The 13,136-nt window shown below is 53.4% G+C and overlaps 2 protein-coding genes across 2 annotated transcripts; both read right to left on the bottom strand.

The window, feature by feature from the left end:
- Window positions 1-5,683: 5,683 nt before the first annotated feature.
- N0V96_007775 (uncharacterized protein) lies at window positions 5,684-6,549 on the bottom strand (the record flags this gene model as incomplete). Its single annotated transcript, XM_053196404.1, has 2 exons — window positions 5,684-6,072; window positions 6,144-6,549. 2 exons carry the CDS (start codon window positions 6,547-6,549, stop codon window positions 5,684-5,686), a joined length of 795 nt encoding a protein of 264 aa, XP_053046055.1.
- A 3,895-nt stretch (window positions 6,550-10,444) lies between these two features.
- On the bottom strand, window positions 10,445-11,814 carry N0V96_007774 (uncharacterized protein; the record flags this gene model as incomplete). The annotated part of the gene is made up of 2 exons (XM_065758128.1): window positions 10,445-11,639; window positions 11,810-11,814. 2 exons carry the CDS (start codon window positions 11,812-11,814, stop codon window positions 10,445-10,447), a joined length of 1,200 nt encoding a protein of 399 aa, XP_065613270.1.
- Between the last annotated feature and the right edge of the window lie 1,322 nt (window positions 11,815-13,136).

Raw genomic sequence — 13,136 nt, 5'->3', positions numbered from 1 at the left:
TAGCTGTGGGCTTTGTGCGGCTGCGACGGAGGAGCCTCCAAAGCCTCTATCCCCTCGGCCCCGGTATTCCGTGATTCATACAACGTTTTCACATCACCTCATCCACAGCCCTGAGCACGTTTCCCCACGAATGGGCCCTGAGAAAGACGAGTAAAAAAGCCACATTCGGGTTACCAAGAGACCGTACAGAGTTCGAAACAAACTCCACTGAAAGGCGCAACTGTTACTCTGAGGGAGGGAACTAAGGCACCATAGTATCCGTAGGTCTGCCTCTAACTAAGATCCTCGAGAGCCCCACGTACCATTGAGAGAGGCTCAGCGGCTCAGAGACTTCAACGACTGTGCGACTCAAGGAGTCAGTCATCGACTCATTGCAAGCCGGCTTGACTTTCGGCGGAGTACCGGTACCCGTATCCACAGGAAGCCACCTCACGCAACAATAATGAGCACATTTTAGCTCTAAGGAGGTAGAGCGGCTGAATGGCAAAGAAGTGCCCCGAGTCCCCTGGAGGCGTCATACTCCCGAACGGCGCTGCGAACTTGAGGCGGTCCGGTGCCTTGTACCTTGGGTATGGGTTGATGGCATCGCCCGTCCCACCCGCTCCCTTTCTTCCACGTCCTGCGAGCCTGCGACCCGTGGAGCCATGCCCGTGGATTCGTGGAACCTCTCCGGCCAGCCGCGCCGCCGCCCGCCGCAAAACACCATGCTCCGGTTTTTTGTTTTTTTTTTGGTCTCCCGTTCCACTCGCTTCACCTCCACAGACTTTACAGAGTACGAAAGATATTACCTGTCATCCCTTCTCAGTAACAACAACAGAATACAATGACAAAGACGGACTCAACGCAGGGAAGACAACCAGAAATTGTGGGGATGGGCAGAAATTTTCAGGATTGGAGAGATTCCAGACCTCAGTGCCTCGCAACAACCCCTGGCACATCAGAAACGACTTGAGAAAAACTTAATCCCCATGAGAAATAATTTAGTGGGCAAACTGCAAGGACGACACAGCCCGGAGCCCCATTGACAGGATATCCACTCGTTTCCCTTCGTCCCGGCTCCGTTCTCTGCAAGGGCTTCCGTTCAGCAGTCTCTTCACTGTCAGAGTCACACACACGCACACTTGTATCCGTACACCGATGGTGGGCCTTTTCCCCATCCTGGCCTTTACCTTGCCTTGTTAGTCAAGTCTAGGTCGGATCCAACTGTCCAAGGTAAGCCGTAAACCACCTACCACAGCGGCTGCTTCATCCACGTTGAGACGGTGGAAATGATATGAACGACGTCCCTTCCCGTCCGCCACAGAACACGTGTTTCCATCACGTTTAGTCAGAGGAAGAAAGAGGTCCTTTTTTGAGGTTTCTTCTCAAGTTCACCGTAACGCTGTATTGATGCAACATTTCTGTCTCCTTTCCCTTTGTTTCTTTGCGGGGATCCCAACCCATCAGGCATCGGAGAGGGCAGCCGACGGAAAATTTTCATCTGCATTTCTCCCCCGTTCCCCCAAAGATGCCAAGCTACTGGTCAGTTCTGTGTCTTTGTTACTGGAGTGAGTTTGATGCCGCACACGAGTTATGGGGCAAGAGACATGGTTGAGCAGCTAGCGCTTGCTACAGCCTACAGGCATGCTGGTACTCTCTATGTCTTGTCAAACTATCTATCCATACATCGTAAGTTTCCTCATGCCATCTGTCACCGCGTAGGAGGGTCCCCATCCAAAGGGTAATAGTAATACTCAACCTCAACTACTCTGGTTTCGATGGAACACCGGAAGACTGGGGCCTAAAAGTGTTCGAAGGTATGCAACGTAGAAAGTCACCGGAAAGCCCACATCAACCGTAACCGTTCCCCGCCCAGGAAACAGCATCCGTCAAAGCCGTCGCCGAGCATCGTCTGCGTTAACACAAGCAAGCACTGCAAGGTAGTAAACAGTGCTGGTTGGTAGGATCGACACTCAGTCTACACAGTCCTCAAAAAGTACCGTTTTAGCCCCTTTGGTGCTACTATAGCTATTATGTCAATAGTCTAATGCACCCTACGCCGGCCGCCGTGGGCTTAAGCATCTCTCTCCCCCCAGTCCCCAGTCCAAATGGCCGCTATATGGCGATCCCCCAGTCTACTGCTAGATCCGAGGGGGCCCTTAACACAACGTTCTTCTTGGTGGCCGAGCTAGAGGACGGTGACTGTGACACATGGAAACGGTGAAGGGTGTCCCGTAGTCTGTACGGATAGGTCTCATCACATTCGTAAGTTTCGAAACGACCGGAACCAGATATGCTGATCGATGTTTCTTTTGCTTCTGCTGTGCTGCTAACAGCCGGTGGTATGTAAAACCCTGATCACCTCAGGAATGCGGGGTGTGATGTGATGGGATGTGAGCTGTTTGAGCCAACTGCCGCTCGCTCCATACGCAGTATGTGTACAACATAGCTGTGCTTCTATATTGTCTAATGGCACGCCATTGCCACTTACCATCTCGTCACAGTGTTCATTTTTTTCCCTCTCGAAAGAATGCCGTCTGGTTTCGAAAGTAGACGTAAGATGCGGGCGCTAAGGCCTCATCATGAATCGCAGCTGGCTCGACTGGCGTGGCTTCTAACCGTTGGTCGAGTTCTGCTCATATCACGCCTTGTATCACATCTAAGGTATGATGTGGTAAGTTTTCCCGGGCACATGTCGGAGTCGGTCGATAGGCGGCTGCTGCGTCGAAAGGCAAGTCGTGATCGGAGTGCCTATCATTGAGTCGCCTAGACACAATGCAATCGGCAGCCTATTGTGCAATCACCCTACCGGCGGGAGAGAGGGTTTACCTACCAATCTCAGCAAAGCACGCATACGCAGCAAGAGCCGCGACATGAACGATTGGGGTGACAAGATACGCAAGCGCATAAGATTTTCAACCTCATCCACTGAGACTCTTGCATTCCCGGCCCAATTGGCTATCTCTAAACAGGTTCCTGTCATGGTACAGAACTATCAAGGTGGCTGGCACTTTGTACAGCTACCCAAAAGGCACGTTTGCGTGTCGAGCTGTGATTTGAACTTGACACTCATCTGCAAAAGGAACTGAACCGGGGGTTTCTCGAGAGTTTCTATTGCATGCCTGTCACGGCATCCAAAGTTCTGCGTGCGTACCCGGTGGGCGTACCCTTGCTGCAACTCAATCAATCAGCCTTTTTCTGCTCCGCGTGGGGGGCTTGATCTTTTTTCCTCCTTTTGCCATAGTATCCGACAAGTCCGACTAGAGTTTTGCTACGGAGTACTGATTGATTGATTGATGATTGATTAGATTGTTCTATATTCCACCAGCTTGGCATCGGAGGGGTTACTTTTGACGCAACTCCCGAGATTTACGGCGATGCGGAGCAATACAATCCTAGGCCGGCGGACCACAGACATTCTGCCTGTTGCGTATGGGCAGGCAAAAAAGCGTCACTTTTCATCATCGCAACGACGTGCGTGTTGGTTCTATTCAGTATGCCTCTTTTGTGTCTAGACCCTTACTCCCACGGATACGGGCGGCAGGCAGTCTCTCGATATGCACGCCATCAAGCTCGCAAGTTTCAACCCCACGCTCGCGACCCCTCCTCCTCTTTGAGCTTCGTCACTGACGGGAGGCGGCAGGAGACGGCATGGCGAACCATCGGCGTTCTAGAACTATCTTGAGCTGCTTCCCTGGTCTTTTTTTTCCACTTTCTGGTTTATTTGCCGCTATCCTGCTATCTGCAAAGCGCCCGCCCATCAAGGTGAGTCAAGCAGCCGCGGCCTTATTGTCCATGAGCAACCCTCGGGCCCTTCGTCGCTCACCTTGATGGGTGGTGAAACTCGGTGGCCTAAATCACCGAGCCAAAGTGGAAAATGGGTTCCCGATAGCTTGGGATTTCAAGCTAAAAGAAAAATACAACACTCCTCTTGCGTTTGGAGCTTGCCATTGGTTGTCGTACGCGCTGCTGACGGTGTTTGCCTAGCTCAGGGTCCTCGCTTACAAGCTGAAAAAGACCGTTGAAGGCTGAAGCTGAAGCCAAAATCGACGAAAATTTCTGCTTCAGCCCTCTCTCTCTCTCTCTCTGTGCAAACCACCAGCGAAAGCTCTTTGCCTCTCTCGGCCGGATACACCAATCGCTTCCATATCTCATCCCACGCAGCCATTGAACACCCAGGCCACACCGGGCAGGGTCGGATACTTTCGGGATTGTCGACAAGAAAATACCCCACGGACTGGTGGGGTTTGTCAACCCTCCTTGACAGGAACCCAGAACCCTTTGGACGCCATCCCGACGACAACGACGAGACAGGGGTGGCAAAGCTTCTCATGCAAGATAACGCCATTTGAGCCTCTCAGAGGTTCGCGAACCGCCTTCGCGTCTGCCTGTCTCGTCTCAAAGAGAAACCACCCCCTCCCCCCCGGCTCAAGTCTTGGGCCCGAGGTCCAGAACATCGCGTAAATGAGGACCGGAGAGGAGTTGGAGGGGCATACCCGTACCTACTCACACAGAGTTCGCAAACCAACGAGAAAATGAAAATCAAAAGCCATGTCCCCCGATCATCGGACATCCCAAGCATGGCCATGGAGGAGCTGTTCGTACTCTTCCCCCCTTTCCTCGCCCGAAGCTTTTTCCACATGAGGCTCAAGAGGCTAGAGCTATCCCGTCTGCGGGTACTGGGGCCGAGTCGGCCTCGGATTGTCTTCGGGCCAACGTAAAAACAGACGACAATGGACGGGCATCGTGGGCCACACTGGGCACACGCGTGGGCGCGAAGACGATCTCTGGTTCGCACAAAGCGGAGAGGGGAAAAAAAATCCCATACGCCAACGAATAGCTCTTATCTATGGAGCATTCTATGCGGGCGGCGGGCGGGAGCGGAGGCTTGCGGAGGATGGTGTGCGGACGAACCCAACTGCAAGAAGCTCGTCGCATTCTAAAAGTTCCCTGTCCTCGCATGGGATGATCCTCAAGCCGCTAACCTTTTTTTAATCACTTTCCGGGGTCCATCCATATCGTGGGATAGAAGATCGTGGGGACCCTGATTGTTCATAGCTTTGACAGTAGTTTTTTACTCGCGGACATCGAGACATGGCACACACAGAATGAGAGAGAGAGCTGTCTCTTCTTTCTCTCCTACCTCCATGGCCTTGCCCTTGCCGCTGCAGGCCCTGCGGCCGCCCGCCCGCCTCCACGCTTCCGCGCATCGGACGGATATCTTGGCCCATTTGCCGGGGCTTTTTTTTTACTCGGATACGGCAAGTGCTTGAGGGTCGGTGACGATGTATTCGTCCCAATGAGCTGTTTCTTCCGCTGCCTAGGCCTTGAGGTATTCCAATTTCTCACAATCGTGCGTATTGGGTGCTGTGTGACACTTGATAATGACGTGATTTTTGTGGTTTTCTGATTTTCTGTATTATTATGTCCATTACTATTGCATTACGGTCATGAATTAAGACCTCCTCGTTATTATGTCCTTCCCCTAATTAGTTGGTTCCCTTTTGTTCATGAAATTATTGCCCGTATTCCATCCTCATTATGTCCGATTCCTTTTGTCCAAAGACCGTTTTTCCTCCTCATGAATTGGTTGCCTTGTCGTTATCCAACAAAATATGTACGATGAAGTTGAAAAGTCCGAACTGTGGAGCAGATGCTTGCCCCGTGATTTGTGCTCACCCGCTTGGCCAAGTAGCTAGGCTTCTTATGCGGTGTTGTAGTACATGTCAATCTCCTTGATCTTGAAGATAGCATCGGTGGCGGGGGGGCCGGCGCTCCAGCCCTTGTCGCCGTTGGCCCAGTTGTTGAAGACCCAAGGGCCGGCCTGCGAGGGCACGCTCTGGGTGGTCTGCCAGGTCTGGATGCCGTCGACGAAGAAGCGAACGACGCCGGGCATCCAGTCGATGCGGTACTCGTGCTCCGTGGTGGTCGGGTTGGTGGGGGGCAGGACGGAGAGCCAGGACTTTAGGGAGGTCTTGCTCGTGGCCTGGTTCGCGAACCAGACCTGGCGCTTGCCGGCGTTGCTCTGGGAGTTTGCGTCTGAGAGCCACTCGATGTCCGTCTCTTGGTTGTCGTTCTTGTAGAAGAAGATACCTGTTGATGTTGTGTTAGTCTCGAAGAGCGTTGATGATGATGATGGGAATATTTGTTGAAGGGGGGCTTACCATTGCAGACACCAGCGGGCTCGGAGAAGACGGCGACGGTCCGGACAGAGGCGTACTTGATGTTCTGGGCCACAGTGACGACCTCGCCAGACTTGTAGGGCTTGGCCTTTTGGCCGCCGTCGACCTTGAGGTTGAGGTAGCCGCCGTTGATGTAGGCGTTCTGCGTGACGAAGACGTGCGTGTCGCTGACAGGGTAGCCGCTCACGCGCAGGCCGTTGGGCACACTGGCGCCGTTGGCGAGCTTGCTGAAGTCCCAGTACAGCCTGTTGGCGAAGGACATGTTGCCGACGGTGAAGATGTTCTTGACGGCCGTGATCTTTGCCGAGCGCTGAGGCATCGGGGCGGGAGCCGCAGAGGCGCAGACGGCCAGGAGGGCTGTCACGACGAGGGAAGCACGGCGAGCCATTTTGGTGGGCGTTGTTGTCGATTAGATATTAGAGACCGATTATGAGGGGATTATTAGACCTTAGTAAAAAGGTTGTATTGGTCTTGGGCGATGGAGAGGAGGAGGAGGAGGATGTTGTTGTGTGTGAGAGAGTTGAGGCTGTCTGGTCTATCCAAAAACTTCATCATGGCATCCGGGACAGGACATTTACTTATAACATTCTGGACTTTGATGTTTCCTCTGTCTTTTCCCTTGCAAGAACATGATCTTGCTCTCTCACCCGTTGTTTTGCCCATATGCACTGCCGTTCTACACGCAGAACGGCATGCACCCCGCGTGGAGGACCTACCGAGACAGCCACGCTCGACGCTTGTCAAAGCCGCCGGTCTACGCCGCGACGGCCGTACGGGCCAGATTCTCACAAGCGCTTCGCGGCAGTGGCTTTCGGTGGCTTGATGGGGCTCTTTGGATGGGTCGGGTTCCCGGTTCGCCGGAAGAGGGCTGGTATAGATGTGATGGGCGGAGGGACTAACAGGATTTTCTCTTCACTCGCTCTCTTTACCGCGCCATGATAATCGATAGCTAGGCACAATGATGAGGACAAAATGCTCCTGGTGATGAGTCTCGGTTCGCTTGAGCGTGAGGTGCATAGAGCATTGTGAGAGTTATGAGGAGCGTGATAGATAATTGAAGAAGTTAGAAACATCCTTCACATAAACGCAACGGCTTCGTTGAAGTTTGTGATGACATTGACTACAGGAACAACTGTTAACGCCTACCACAGTATAATTGAGCGTCTCTACAGTGTTTTCCAAGCGCTTGGTAAGGTTATGGGGCAAGGTTGTCCAGGCCTCTGGGCTAAGCGGGACGTGGCGTCGCGTGTCTTTTGCTTGCGGCTCACGGCAATTGACATCCGTGCCTCTCTCTAGGTAGCCGCGGCCTATGCGGGTGCGACCTGAGCTTTGGGACGGGAATCCGATCACTGCTGAGCTACTACAGGCTATAGGAAGCGACGGCGGGATCGGTTCTGGGCTGGGCGTTCTTGTTTTCCTTCAGTGGTGTTGTTGATTTTGGTGGCGACCAAAAGCACAGCCAGCTTCGGAGTTGACAAGAAGCCAAGGCCACCTAGAGGTCAAGTCCATGACATGTAGGTTAGCGTTGAGCCTAAAGAGCCTAAAGAGCTTAAAGAGCTAGAGAGCTAAAGAACCCAAGGGGGATTGAACTCGTTCGTACCCCGTTTTTTCTGTCTTCGGCCGGGATCTGTATAGGCAAAGTATAGTGTCTTGGCTGCTGGTGAGCTGCTCGAGCGACCTTTTCTGAATCCGGTACCGTGGGCTACCGAATGCGGTTCTGCCAGCATCGCACGTCGTCAGCATCGTGAGGGGTTCAAAGAGAATCACCATGGCGGCTGAGAGAGGGGAGGGGTCTTTTACGAGGAACAAACGGGAGATGTCTCTGCCCACATGCCGTTGAGACATTCTCACTTTGATCTCTTCCCTCCCCCATGCCCACCGCCTCCTCGGAGAGATCCCACCGTGGTCGTTGAGACATTGGCACAAAAGACTGAGGGCAGTGTTCCTGGCTTGACAATAGAGGGCTCTTGGCCACACCGTCAGTCAACGCACATCCCGAAGTCGAGCGCCTCTGGACACTCTGGACCCTGCAGAAATTGATTGTCCTTCCCAGTGAGACACATTGGGGGTCTTCTTTTCCCGCTCTCGCCGGTGCGGCGTGAGCCCAGGTCCCCCTCCCTCCTTCGGTATGACATCATATAGAGGCGCAAGGAGGCTTTCCGACTAGAGGCACTCTGTATTAGCTCGCGGGATTGTCAACCCATTTTCGTTCCCTTCCGGATCTGCCATTGGGAAAATTTGTCCATGTGGGAGTAAGGAGATCTGCCGATGAACGGACTAGGAGAAGAAATCCAGACTCGGGTAGTGGGATAGGGAAGTGGGAAAGGTGTATTTTGCACTGGCTTTTACCCATCATGGAATATGCCGTTTGCTTGTTTTGTTATTCTCCCCGATCTGCGCTAGTTGACTTTGCAAAGCTTTTGCAAAGCAAACGCTCCATCGGAGCGTTATGACGAAGTGCTTTCTCAACTGACTTAACGTGGTAGTCGACTTAACTTGTAAATCGTCGCTTGTCGCTTAGAGTAGATCGCATACTAAGGAAGAGATTTCATCCTGTTCCCGGCCGAATGGTAAATGGACGTGCTGGGCTAACGGCACTACATCCATTGACTACATGGGACGGCTCCATTCCTAACATCGGCCAGCTCAAAGTTTACTGCACAACCCGTCACTATCACAGATCTTCTCTTTAGGATCGTCCCTATCGATAATTGAAATCAACGTGAACAAGTGGATGCGGCAGTTGGTCGGTAGATCCAGTTCGAACTTAGTCCCTTATATATGTAATGTTCTCTCCGTCCAAAGTAGCGAAGTAGCTCCGTGACATGGCCCCGCCCTTCCGGCCGGCCCCGGGGGGCATGGTTCCAGGATCAGCGTCCATCCTGTCCATCCCCCGTCCATCCACCCATGTTGAACAATTTCCTTCCGCTCGAGCTCCAACAAAACCTTTGCGAACCAACAACTACCCAAACTCTAGAGCACAAACTTCACCGAGCTCAGTGGATTAAAGATCTCAGTTCGCCCGGGCAAGACGGTTGAGTCACAAGCACAACGAGCCCTCCGATATCGCTCTCGTTCATTGAAGCATCGCTGCGCCGGTCACCCGCAGATCACGAGTGCGATATCGGGATGCTTCTTCTCTAGAGTCTGGAGTCTGCAGAGTCACGAGTCGGAGAGCTTTGAGAAACCGTTGTGTAACTGTGAGGTAAAAGTATGCTTGTGTCGATACAGGAAACAGAAAAAAGACTGGTCATAACGGAAATCGTTACTCGGCGCCGAGGTGCACATGGCCACACGCCCACTCTTTCCTCGCCGATGGTTACACAGCATCGTGGGGACCCTCTCACACCTGTCTCTATCCACGCGTGCCAAGGGGACTTAAACACAAGCTCCTCGAAGCCACGGTCATGGTTTGTCGCTGTGGAATTTTGACTTCTGCGCCATTCCCTGCCTGCTGTAATGGAACCCGTGGGGGCCATCGGATTTCTTGATGGGTCAGACTTTCACGGCATAAGCGCAGCGCAACGCTGGAGTCCCGGCCGGCCGTGAGAGGTGTGCGCCTCGTAGAAACGCAGAGTGAGAGTGATAGAGAGAACTGGGCAGGCGACGGTGCGCTGCGGCTGATGAGTCGAGCAACATGACATGGACTCACCACATCACCCGGACCCTTCTTGGGATCGGAGGACAAGATCCTAGAGTCCACTTGGTAGCCATTGTTCAGCGCCCCTCTGCGGCTACCGGCATTGCATGGGTTGGTCCCTGAGGGTGCAAAGGAGTTCCGCATGCGGCCAAGTCACGCGACCTTGACTCATATTGATGTGATCTTGGCAATCTCCATTCATGGGCTAGAGTCTAGAGGTCACGACGCGTTCGAACGTTGCGGGCGCTGCTGTTGTAATGCGCTGTAACTATCTTTTTGGGTATGGATCTCATGGAGTCATCCGTACACAACGGATCAATGGACCGACACTATCAACAGTTTTGCCAAATTTTGTCACATTCGTCATTCTGAACCTTGATGGCTCCAGACCCTGATGGCTCAAGGTGTCTGCTACTTTAGGAATTTGCCGAAGCTTGTTTGATTACCATTCCATATCACAAACTCCAAGTGGGAATAGTACAGTAATAAGAATGGACAAACCAAAAAGACCAGCGCCAGACTCCTTCGACAGTACTACTATCTCATCCGCTTCCATCCCTGTTCGGTATCATCATTGACAGATCGGACTTTAGGCTAACAACCAAGAAACAGAATGAACCATACCGCCTGCAAAAAACCAAACTCATCTGTTGTAGTACGTCTGATGTTCCTGCCTCGTACTCATCTCCGCCCGGTCATCCGGGTCCGCACTGAGCTCCTGCGGCTCCTGCGGCGGCGGCTCGTGCCGCACCTCGGCCGCCGTCGGCTGCGGAGTCTTCTGGTCGCCCCTCGCCGGCGTGTACTCGGGCAGCGGCGGGCTCACCCCGGTAGCGACCTGCACCATGCTCACTTGCGGCATCCACATGTTGCCGTGGGCGTCGTACTGCGGCTGGTTCAGCAGCGTCGTCGTCTCGGGGAAGTACGCCTGCTGCGGCGGGTACGACACCGTTGACGATATGTTTGTGAGCGTCGTCGTCCCCGCGAGAGCCGCCGGTGTCGTTGTGTATGACGGCTCAGAGGGCAGCTCTACCGGCGGGCCCATGTGCGGCGGGACCGTGTGCGCGGACATTGGGTGCGGTGACTGCGGATGTGCGGAGAGGGAAGGGGGCGTGAATGGAGAGGGTCCGTATGGTGGTGAGTAAGGCGATGCCGCGGGTGGTGACCACGCCTCTGACATGCTCTGGGCGTGATATACATGGCTTGGTCCTGGTGGTGATGCTCCGGTGTGGAATCGGTCTGACCGGCGCTTACGGACCAGGAAGAAGCATCCCATGGCGATGGCGCCGACCAGAACTGCAGCTCCTATCGCGATGCCGATAATGGCACCCGTAGATAGGCCTCCTATGGAAGCCGGAGCGCCAGTACTACCGACATCTCTCGTCGGCGTGCGGCTCGGGATACTGGCTGTGAGCGTGATGAGGAGGCTGACGTCGGTGTAATCGAAACCAGCCGCCGGTGAAGTCTTTGTAGCGCCGCCGTTGCCATTGCCTCCTACTACGGCAATGACTTCGTCCGGCACGGCGTACGTCGTCTTGTTGGGCTTGTACAGCTCCCAAACGACCTTGCCAGCATTCTGTTTTCCGAGGTCCGCGTTGTGAGTTCCCCATTGCCCGGGTGAATCGCAGTCCTGAGAGAGCGGAAACGTGCCTCCTGAGATGATCATCTGCGCACGGCCAGGGACGATATTGCAGGACATTGAGTGGTGGGGGTAGTCTCCTGTCCCGTTGCGGCCGATGGGGTACATCTTGATCCAGGTAAAGGTCGGGATTGAGAGGATGTAAAGATCGTCGAATCCCGCGCCCAGCACACCTGGAACGTTGGCGCCACCGTACATGTAGCTGGAAAACGTGTCAGATGGGTTGCGCATAGTGAGTGCGGACAAGAAGCAATGTACTCACATATTGTAGGATGACTGGTCTCCTGCCCAAGTTACGCCCGCGCAGAATCGTCGTCGCATTCCAGGAACATCACCTGAAGCTTTTTGCGTGTACCACTTGCTGCTGAGGACATCATATATGAATATCTGGTCCATGGGCTGGCCAACGGTGGAACTTCCATTGCCAGATAAATCCTGTACACCCCCAAAGTAGATGAGCATTCCGCCATCTCCAGCGGGGATGTAATGCAGGCTACCCTCGGCGCGTCGTACATTGTCAGGACTATGTAGCTGTTAGTCTGATGTGTACCCTCGCTTGACCAAGGTTTCTCTCCTTACCCAGTGTTGTTGGAAAAGCTATTGGTATCCATGGTATATCTCACCAAGCCAGTCGTTGCGACAGCCGGACCAGTGCCCCATCCAGGAACGGAGGCATTACTTAACCATCCGCCATAGTAATATGCCTCGCCGCGGGTATCGACAGATACTCCCGCGCCGTAGCTGACTTTTGATATCGAAGCTCCCGTGCGAGACGGGCCAAAAGAATCCCATTGGTTATTCAGGATATCATAGCCGTATAGGTTGAAGGGCATGGGCGATTCCCCCGCATTGCGTTCCCCGCCAAATAGATAGAGTCGTTTGTTGACACTGTCAGACCAAAGGGCACCGCCGGCGACATTAGGAATCGATCCATTCTTGGAAAGATTGGCGTAAAGGGGGGGCATGCCCGAGGCCGTAGACGAAGACAGATCTTGGTAGAGAAGCCATGTATCTAAATGCGATGTTAGTGAGAACTAGGAAGACGGGACTACAGCTGTGATTCAAGGAGTGACATACTTGAGTAGTTGGCGGGAAAAGATGAGAGTGGATTCCAATTCACGAGGCCGCCATCAATGAAGAGCTTGTTATCAACCACGGCGGTCTGGTGCCCAAAACGACGGCAAAAGTCGTTCACCGGATCATTTTGCGCCAAAGTTGATGTCGGGAGCAAGGAAAGAACCAGAGCCGTGAGCAAGGGGCTGGAGAATGCCATCCTGTACCGCGATCCGCGATCTGTGTTATCCTCCCGCCGGCGGTATGTCGATCCTGATCTATCCGCGTACCCGGCTCCTGGTGATACTCGACCCTCAGTCAGAGCGGATCGTGCGCATAGCGTGTAAAATTGAGCAAAGGGAGAAGAGAGCCGACCGATTGAGGGTCTATTGATCGAGATCTCCCACTTTGATGTATGTCTCGGGAGGTAGAGTGGGCTACTCGACGACTGTAAGGCAATGATCGTCCGGTCTGATGCCTTGGTCTAAACAGTGGAATTTAATAAAATTACGGAATTTCAAAAAAGGGAGAGATTGAAAAAATGAAAAGAAGGTAATGATGGCAGATCAGTCTTGACAGGACATTGACCGTCAGTTCATTCGAGGACGAAGGACGAAAGGAAAAGGAAAGCTCAAACAAAGAGGAG

The sequence above is a fragment of the Colletotrichum fioriniae genome, assembly GCF_027942845.1.
Source record: "Colletotrichum fioriniae strain IMI 355084 chromosome Unknown scaffold_9, whole genome shotgun sequence".
NCBI classification, from domain to species: domain Eukaryota; kingdom Fungi; phylum Ascomycota; class Sordariomycetes; order Glomerellales; family Glomerellaceae; genus Colletotrichum; species Colletotrichum fioriniae.
The sequence above is the reverse complement of the archived record's forward strand: the minus strand, read 5'-3'. Positions and strand labels throughout refer to the sequence as shown.